The sequence below is a fragment of the Arachis hypogaea genome, chromosome 1 (genome assembly GCF_003086295.3).
Source record: "Arachis hypogaea cultivar Tifrunner chromosome 1, arahy.Tifrunner.gnm2.J5K5, whole genome shotgun sequence".
Lineage (NCBI taxonomy): Eukaryota > Viridiplantae > Streptophyta > Magnoliopsida > Fabales > Fabaceae > Arachis > Arachis hypogaea.
In genome coordinates, this window is record NC_092036.1 from 108,180,800 (window position 1) to 108,190,968 (window position 10,169).

The 10,169-nt window shown below is 33.6% G+C and overlaps 1 protein-coding gene across 1 annotated transcript; it reads right to left on the reverse strand.

Annotated features, from left to right (window-relative positions):
• Nucleotides 1-6,073: 6,073 nt before the first annotated feature.
• Nucleotides 6,074-8,377, reverse strand: LOC112708631 (glucan endo-1,3-beta-glucosidase 8). Its single transcript, XM_025760652.3, has 3 exons — nt 7,787-8,377; nt 6,864-7,570; nt 6,074-6,763 (listed from the first exon to the last, which is right to left on the reverse strand). The coding sequence occupies exons 1-3, from the start codon at nt 8,113-8,115 to the stop codon at nt 6,342-6,344; spliced, it is 1,458 nt and encodes a 485-aa protein (XP_025616437.1). The 5' UTR covers nt 8,116-8,377; the 3' UTR covers nt 6,074-6,341.
• Between the last annotated feature and the right edge of the window lie 1,792 nt (nt 8,378-10,169).

The following is a 10,169-nucleotide window of genomic DNA, read 5'->3' on the forward strand; positions in this document are numbered from 1 at the left end:
TTAGCCATTCATACCCATGATTATTCTAAATAAGAGTCATTAACTATTCAGTGTCGTGACCCATAATTGTCCCTCACATTGCTGTTCACTCACCATTACAGTCCCTCACATTCATATTATAGAACCATAAAAGTTACTCACTTTTGTTATTATGCACCTAAACAAGTCCTTTAAACATAGTAATAGCAACTAATATGACACAGTACAAACATCATGGCAATAATAAGTTAAATATTTACCAACTCAGAATATCTTTTGCATGTTAAAAATAAAGTTCCATTCATGTATCTTGTAATCTCCGAAGTCTTGGTGCAATAGTTTCACGAACCACTTCCAATTCGCTGTGTTCTCAACTTCAACAATTGCCCATACGATTATGTATATTTGATGGTTAGCATCCTGCACAACTGCTAAAAGAATCTAGCCTCTAAACACAACCTTTAGAAAAACTTCATCAAGTCCAATGAGTGGACGACAGTCAGACTTGAAGCCATTCTTGCATCCATTTAAACAGACATACATCTTCTAAAAAATTACCTCATCGTTTGGTCATCTATGAATGTCTTCACTTGCCAGCAAGTATCCTCATGATCCTTCGAAGCAAAAGTAACCCAGTTGCATTCCTTCACCTTGCATACTGCCCTTAACCTCTTCCTATCATTCTTCTTGAATCGAATATGCCTTTTCTCTTGAATGGTATACTCCTTAACATTCTCTTTGAAATCTCACTTGGTATTAAACTTCATTCCAACCTCTAAATGTAACTCACCAAACCTAGCACCCTCCCTAAAAACTGGAAATACTTCATCAAATTCATCCTTTTCCTTTAGCTTGTCTTTAGAATTCTGTGGAGTCTTCATCTCCAACGAATGTTAGAAGTTGCCACCATCAGAATCAATCCCAGGATCATAGGCATCATAATTTTTAGGCTTGCCACCTGATGAGCGGATAATTTATACGCTTTTTGGCATTGTTTTTATATAGTTTTTAGTAAGTTTAAGCTACTTTTAGGGATGTTTTCATTAGTTTTTATGTTAAATTCACATTTCTGGACTTTACTATGAGTTTGTGTGTTTTTCTGTGATTTCAGGTAAATTCTGACTGAAATTGAGGGATTTGAGCAAAACTCTGAAGAAGGCTGACAAAAGGACTGCTGATGCTGTTGGAATCTGACCTCCCTGCACTCGAAATGGATTTTCTGGAGCTACAGAACTCCAATTGGCGCGCTCTCAACGGCGTTGGAAAGTAGACATCCAGGGCTTTCCAGCAATATATAATAGTCCATACTTTATTCGAAGAATAACGACGTAACTTGGCGTTAAACGCCAAGTTCATGCTGCTGTCTGGAGTTAAACGCCAGAAAAACGTCATGATCCGGAGTTGAACGCCCAAAACACGTCATAACCTGGAGTTTGACGCCAAGAAATGCCTCTACTCGTGGATTGATCAAGCTCAGCCCAAGCATACACCAAGTGGGCCCCGGAAGTGGATTTATGCATCAATTACTTACTCATGTAAACCCTAGTAGCTAGTCTAGTATATATAGGACATTTATCTATTGTATTAGACATCTTTGGTCTCAGTTTTGTTTTATTCTTCATCTTAGGAGATCATTGATCACGTTAGGGGGGCTGGCCATTCGGCCATGCCTGAACCTTTTGCTTATGTATTTTCAACGGTGGAGTTTCTGCACACCATAGATTAAGGGTGTGGAGCTCTGCTGTACCTCAAGTATTAATGAAGTTCTATTATCTTTTATTCAAATCTCTCTTATTCTTATTCCAAGATATTCATTCGTACCCAAGAACATGATGAATGTTATGAGTCAGATTACCCTCATTATCATTCTCACTTATGAACGCGCGTGATTGACAACCACTTCCGTTCTACATGCAACAGAGCTTGAATGCATATCTCTTAGATTTCCCAACAGAATCTTCGTGGTATAAGCTAGATAGATGGCGGCATTTATGAGGATCCGGAAAGTCTCACCTTGTCTGTGGTATTCCGAGTAGGATCCTGGGAATCCGGAAAGTCTCACCTTGTCTGTGGTATTCCGAGTAGGATTCCGGTAATGAATGACTGTGACGTGCTTCAAACTTGTAACCTGCTGGGCGTTAGTGACAGACGCAAAAGAATCAAGGGATTCTATTCCAGTAGGAGCGGGAACCAACCGGTGATTATCCGTACTGTGATAGAGTGCGTGAGCATTAGTTTTCACTGCGAGGATGGGATGTAGCCATCAGCCATGGGTGATGCCTCCAGACGATTAGCTGTGCGACTGACAACCGCATAGGATCATTTTCCCGAGAGGATGAAAGTAGCCACAGTTGATGGTGAACCCCTATACAAAGCTTGCCATGGAAAGGAGTAAGAAGGATTGAGTAGAAGCAGTAGGAGAGCAGGCGTCCTTGAGCCATGCAGCATCTCCATTCGCTTATCTGAAATTCCCACCAATGAATCTGCATAAGTCTTCTATCCTTTTATTTAATCTATTCTTTTATCTTTATTTTCGAAAACCCATAACTATTTTAATCTGCCTGACTGAGATTTGCAAGGTGACCATAGCTTGCTTCATACCAACAATCTCTGTGGGATCGACCCTTACTCACGTAAGGTTTATTACTTGGACGACCCAGTACACTTGCTGGTTAGTTGAACGGAGTTGTGAATTCAACCAGTGCCATAATAAAGCTTTCATTCAAAATCCAAAGAACGTAGATCACAATTTCGTCCACCACCACCTCCTACGAATCTAGATCTATTTCAAAATCAGAAATATCTTCTACAAAAGCGTCATCATCAACACATATCTTCTCCTTCTCCTTTCCAAACCCTTACCATTACCCTTTTCATCACTCTTATTTGTATTTTCCTTTCTACATATTTGCTTACGTGAAGGAATAGGGTCTCCAACATATGAATCAGACGAGTTGTCTTCCTTAACTGGTTTATAGGGCTTATCTTCTGCAGTCTCATCAGAATTAGAGGAGTCTTCATCAAAGGACAACATTACAGGTATATTGCTACCCTGTGACTTTTTCTGACCTTTTGTGTAATCTATCACAGCAGCAGACCTCAAGCAATATCTCCTGCTCACTTTTATTTGAGTTGGTTTGGGGACTATCTTAGTCTTCTTTTTTAGTTGTTGTTCCTTAGGCACCGTAACTGAGACTTTGGGTACTTGGTCACTTGGTCAACTAATATTAACAGTGGGAGTCTTTTCAGCATTGGGATTAGTACAATGGTGTAGAACAGATGTAGTATTTTTGTTTGCTTGCTCTCTCAAACATCCCTTACTTGATCATCAACATAAATCATAACCTCCTTCCCTTACAGTAGTTCAGGTGACGAAACCTCATATTTAATAAAAACATCAATAAGATCCTGGCTTTGTGAACCCATCCAACACATCTCTCTTAACTTTACATCAGTGTTTAACTTCCTCAAATTGACCTCCATGCTCTTCCCAGGTACAAGCCACCAAACTTCCTTCATTCTGTCATAACCTAGCTCTTTAAAGTAGTTTCTCAGATAAAATACATCTAATCTATCCACCTCAAGATCACCCAAGCAGCTTCTATTATCAAGATAGTACCCCACCTTTTCATCAACATCCTTTTTAAAAGCTTTTGCATGATGAAACATAATATCCAAAACTTCATCCATCTGCAACATATATAAATAAATAAATTAAATACATGCAACACTAACAGTGTATCAAACTTCACATGAGTAACATTCATAAAAAAATCTCCTGTTTCATACATCGAAAAAGAAAGCAAATGAAATCCCTCCCTAACATAATAACCACAAAAAACCTAACAGCATAATAATCTCAAAAAAACACAAATGCGAATGAAATTACCTCAAAAAATAACTCAAATGAAGAATGATCAATGAGTACCCAAATTTTTTTTCAATTGGCAACAATATTGCTAACATCGTTCATACTCACCATGATCGTACCCTCTGCTTCAGCAACTTTCTATGGTTGGCATCCTTCCTTCTCATACTAACAAACTAAAAAAATCGTTAATGTGAAGGTGTCCTACTGTCACGATATTCTCTGGAGGAGGAGGAAACAAAATAGTTTAAGAAAAGAAGAAGAAGAAGAAAGAATTGTGAATGATCACCCTTACCCAAAAAATCTTTCAATACCCCCTGCACAACAATACAATACCGTTCTTTTTCATTTCGTGCCTATAAGCAAAACGACGTCGTTTTAGACGTCTTACATTGCAGTAGCAGTGCCAGGTCAGTGCCCGCTTGTTGACTCACGTTGGAATTGGGTAGAGAGATCTGTATGTAGTTTGAAGTTCAAACTAGAGGGTATATTTAGTGCAATTGAAAACTAAAGGACAACATTAATACACGAGCAGAATTTAGAGGACCAATTTGGTGATTTAGTTAATATTATAGAATAGACTGGCTGAATTGATAATTAGATTTTTAAATAAAATATTATTTTAATTTTTAAAATTTTTGTCTAAAATTAAAAGTACTAGTTTTTGAGTAATTTTATCCCTATAAAAGTTAATTATGAAACAAAAATCTCTTCAATCCCCTGCTCATTGGTGTTAGGATCTTGGAAGAATTGGAATTAGGATTAGTTGTGAAATGACAGTGGCAGATGTAGGTTTAGTTTAATTAAGTTGTTTTTAAAAAAGTGCTTGTGCTTTTTAAAAGTTTTTACTTTTGTGTTTGATAAATAAAAAAGAAATAAAAATTTATGTGTAGTTATTTTTATGTGAAGTTGTTAGTTAAAGATTGCTAAATGATTTGACATGTTTGACTAAATTGTTATCTAAAGATTTTTAATTATCAATATCACATGAGGACAACTGCATGTGACTTTTTGCGGAAATTATTTTTAATATAGAAATAGAAATTGTGTTTTGGTTGAATATTGATATTTGGAGTGTATTACAGTACTGTGGATGTGCAGAAAATGCTGATACAACATGTAGAGAACATGTTGTTGTAACTTGATACGTGTTCAACACGCCCTTCGCATGTTGGCTAAGATGTTGCCACGTAGGCAACACGCCCTCACGTGTTGATTCCCACCTATAAAATCTACCCACCTATAATTATATCAAATAATTTCATTTCCAACAAAAACACCAATATTTTTTCATACGAAAAAAATTAACTTGAATTTTCACCTCAAAAAAACTATATGCTTTATGTTTGCAGCTTTTAAAAGATAGAAGTACTTTTAAAAATATCTAAAGTGGAGCTTATCAAAATTGACTTGTACTTATCAAAATTTAAAAAGTTTTAATATAACTTTATATATTAATAAATTTTTAAAAATTTACTATTATATTTATGTTTATTAATATGTTTAAATTTTAAAAGTTATTTTACTAAATACAATGGTTGTTATTTGTACTTATCAAAAAATTTATTTTTAATTTACTTTACCAAAAATAAATATTATAATTTTTAAAGAATTATATTTTAATAGCTAGTTTTATAAATTATTTTTGAAAAATAAATACTTTACTAAACTACACCATAATGGGATATTATAGTGTGTCTTGGGATTACAATGGGGTGAGATTTTTTTGTATATTATTTTTATTAAGAATAAATTCGTTTATAAATTAATATTTTAAGAAAATGACCATTTTAAAAAATTATTGTAACGTTGGAACAATTTTAAAAATAAAAAGATGATTTTAATATTAGAAAAAAAATCTTAAGAGTCAAAATAATATTTTATTGTATATTTTTATATTTTTTAAGAACCACATAATTGGATCTGATTATTGTTCGTTGGATCTATTCCTTCTTAAATCAACTGTGAGATGAGGAAGAATTGTTATACTTATTCTTTTATATGGCAATATAGCATGACCAATTTTTTTTTGTTTCTTTAAAATAGAGCACTATATCTAATACTACAATCAATTTATCTAACATAATAACTTAAGATAACTTAGTCTTCGATTCCTTTTAAATAGACAGTGAGATTTGGCTTATTACTCGTTAGTAAACTTGTGTCAATTCAATTAGTCTTGCTAGATTGTTACACACATGCTGCTAACATAACTACACATCTTATCTCTAAAAAGACTCTTTGATAATCCACATTATCAATTTGCAATAGCATAACATTTTTTTAATGAAAAAAAAAACATAAAAATGAAAAAGCAAAAAGAAAGTGTCCCAATAAGAATATCCCAGAATTCTTTCAACAACTTGCTCATAAAAGAAATTTACACACTTACAAGCATAGCTGTTTTTTCAAAAGAAAGTAAAAGTAATTAAAAATAAATCCTAGGAGATCACATTTTTCCCCCTTTAATAATGACTTTACAAATCTTTATCATCTAAAGGACTAAAAAGGACATAACAAAAATACATAACCACAAAGTTCTCTTTAACATGTCGGCAAAACCTGCATACATAGCCAAAGAAGAAGCATGAGAAATAATCATGATAGGGAATTGGCAACCCTTTTGAGATGGATCTTCATCTGTTACAATAGCCAAGCCAGAAAAATCACAGTCCCAATCTCTCTGATTGTTCACTTGATAATACATATTGAAGGCATAAGATGCATTCCCTTCAAGTGTAAGGCCATTACAAGAGGAACCATATCCCAAAGCAGTGCAATCTGATAGGCTACAAGCAAAGTCAATGCTATCTGGCAAGTAGTTTAAGTCAACAGCATCAGGGTCTAAGATACACCATTGTTTCTCCCTGTACCTCACTCCTTCCACAGGAGCCAGACCCTTATTCTCATTCATACCTATGTTGCACAAACACCAATGTTAATATAAGATATCATAAAATATCTTATATGTAAGATACAAATACAACAATATATTTGACTGAAAATAAAAGATTACCTTTCAAGTCAAGTTGGTACTTTGGTTTGCCATCAAACTCAAAGATTCCCCAATGCCTCTCAAAATTACCAGGTGCAATGCTCTTAGCATTCTCATCAATAAGACTAAATAGATAAATGTCAATTGTTGTGCCTTTCCTCTTAGGAGTTCCATTCCCACTCATAACATGTTTGAGCAAACCCATATTGAACCTTTCTGCATTCTTGACATTAGCATTTTTGTCACCATCAGTTGGCCACCCGACTTCACCAACCATGACATGCATCTCAGGGTACCCTGCCTTCTCTAGAGCCCAGAGAAGCGTGTCGAGATTCGCGTCGAAAACATTGGTGTAGACCGAATTGCCATCCCTTAGAGGCTTGTTGTTGCCATCAAAGAATGCAAAATCAAATGGGAAATGATCATTTCCATAGAGACTAAGGAAGGGATAGATATTAACTGTGAAAGGTGCATTGTTTGAGTATAAGAACTGGATTATCTCAATTGTGAGGTCTCTAACTTCAGGTCTGAAGTCACCTGCTGAAGGAACTGGATTTGATTCTGGGGAATAGTATATGTCTGCATTGAATGGAACTGTTACTTTCACCCTTGATCCAATCCCTGCATTGTTCAGTGATGTTTGAATGTTCTTCAGAGCTGGCAGAGTTGATTGTAGATAGCTGCCATTATATTCCTTAAGGAAAGGTTCATTCCCCACTGCTATGTACCTTCAAGAGTCAAATTCAGAACCATGTCACACAAAGCAGAACATAGAGTTCAAAACAGAAGAAAGAATGCTAGTTTTTAAAGTATGATATAAACTCTTCCATTCTAACAGTTGTTTTCAATGAAAAGTTTGGAATATACCATCAAGAATTTGACCAAGAAAAATTCAAAGAAAGAATGAAAAATGGTGTGATCAAAGATTGAACTATATACTTAACTTGATGTTTACTCCACCAGTGTACAAGTAACTGGTGACATTCTCATCAACCCAAGAATCTGCAACCTTTGGATTCTTACTCATTTCTTCCAACATATTGTTTGGAATAGCCAACATAACTTCAATATCAGTTCCTATAAGTGCAGCCATGATCCATTCCTCTGCATCAAACAGCTTCAACTTATCGAAACCGTTTTCTTGAAGCATCTTAACCACTTTCTCTGGTGGAAGCTGGTGAGTTGCCATTGTTCCCCAGTTTACTCCAACCCCAGAAACACACAAGAACATAGTTGACAATACAATGAGGAATATTGCTTTTTCTTCTGCCATGTTCTTTCTTTCTTTCTATATTGAGTTTTATGCTTTGGAATAAGCAGAGATTCAAAGAATAATGACAGAAAAAGAAACCAAACAAATTGGAGAGTCAATGAAATGGAAGAAACTGAAAGAGAAAGAGAGAAAGGGGGGAGGTTATGATTCTTGGTTTCAGAATTTATAGTTGAAAAGGGAAGAAAAGGTTTCTTTCTTAGTGTTTGTTCTTGTGTGTGTGTGTGAGCGTGTGGTTTCAGTGACTTCATGGAGAAGGTAAAACAAAGGACTAAGAATTGGTTTACAAGAAAATTTTAAAGAAAAATAAATAGGAGGGAATTGGAACAAAGATTCGTTACTTAATTCAGTTAAAGAAGTGCCAGACATTGCCAGCATGTGTTGCATTTGTCTTAAACTCTTGTTCAATAATAATAATAATAATAGCATTTAGTTCATATTTCATAACTAAGATTGTATTAAGAAATTATATATATATATTAAAAAAGAACCTATACATTAAATGTTTATGAGAATATAACATATCAATTTGAAAGCTACAATGTTTATGGAGAATTATTATCTCACTATTCTTTTTCATGCTCACGTATTCAAATGGGATTGCTTTGAAAGATAAATGCATGCAAAATGGGGACACAAAGACTCAAAGACTCTTTTAGCATTGACTGGTAATTGACTAGAATAGAAGAGGGACAGGGTCGTCAAATCGCCCACTTTCCACCTTAAATTTACGTGTACATTACTATTATCTTATTAAGTTATTATCCTATCTTGCTTTATTGTGTGTGTGTAATATTATATATATATATATATATATATATATATATATATATATATATATATATATATACACACACAATGAGTTAGTATCAAATAATACCACTCATTTTAAATACTTATATAATCTACTATAATATATATAACAAAGTAAAACTTTAATAAAAAAAAAAAGGAGTGTAGGGGCTCCCTTTTTGCCTCGCATTAGAAGCATTTCAGTTTTAGAAAATCATATTGTCTCAGCAGGGAGTGTTTATCCTCGCAGGCATATTTATATTAGTATATTAGTTCGTTTTACGTCACTCACGTAGTGCCTTGGCAAAATTATTATCCCACCCAAGTATTTAGGAATGAAAGTATATATATAACAATGATTAATGATTACCCTATACTGGATCCTTCTAAGTCAAGCTAGCGTAGGTAAAGTATATTCAGCTTCAAATTCTTGCAGTTTAGACCAAAAGAATAATGTAAAATCAATTTTTGCTAAAAGTAGAAGCAAAAATAAAATAAAATTAATTTATAAATAAATTAATTTAATTAAATTCTTTAAAAAAACTTAAAAACATACAGATTTATATTAAAAATAGTTTATAAATAAGTTATTATGTATTTAATTTTTTAGTCATAAAAATATTTATTTTAAAAAGTTGATAAAAAAGCATATTATAGAAAATGTTACTTTTTAAAATTTTTTCATAAATATTTTAAATATCTTTTTTTTTAAATTGCAACTTAATTTTAAAAATGATAGCAAACATAAAAGTATCTTTTTTTTTTTTTGACAGAATAAAAGTATCTTTTTTTACTTACATTGTTAGAGGATCTTTTTCCCTCCTCTTCATGGATAGGATACAGCTATCTTCCAAGCTTAGGGGATTAGGAAATTGTTTCATTACGGTATTAACTTGTTTTCAACTGCGAGCACTTTCCAAATTGCAACAATTAACGAATCAACAACTAATCGTTAAAAGCATGTATGAACTTTTGAACTGGAGCTTCTGATTAATAGACTGATAAACCAAAGTATAAACTAGTCCACTTGTATAATCCACTATGTTCCCACATCTTTGATTTCTCCTTTCTTGTTATTTTGCGTTTTCATCTGAACCAATTGAGACCACTTAAATATTGAGGATTACCTTTGACCTGCTTCAAAATCTAATCCTCCATTAGCAAAGAGTATGCATAGCAAGTAACATTTAGTTATATATTGTTTCAGCCGAAAGAAATAAAGCAATATGAGATAATAAGATATTACTCCTTTTTGCTAGGCTTCT

Coding starts and splice junctions, on each gene's coding strand:
- LOC112708631 (XM_025760652.3), bottom strand. CDS start 8,115: ATGGCAGAAGAAAAAGCAATATTCCTCATTGTATTGTCAACTATGTTC. Junction 7,571..7,786: donor ACTGGTGGAGTAAACATCAA/GTTAAGTATATA, acceptor TGACTCTTGAAG/GTACATAGCAGTGGGGAATG. Junction 6,764..6,863: donor GTACCAACTTGACTTGAAAG/GTAATCTTTTAT, acceptor TGTGCAACATAG/GTATGAATGAGAATAAGGGT.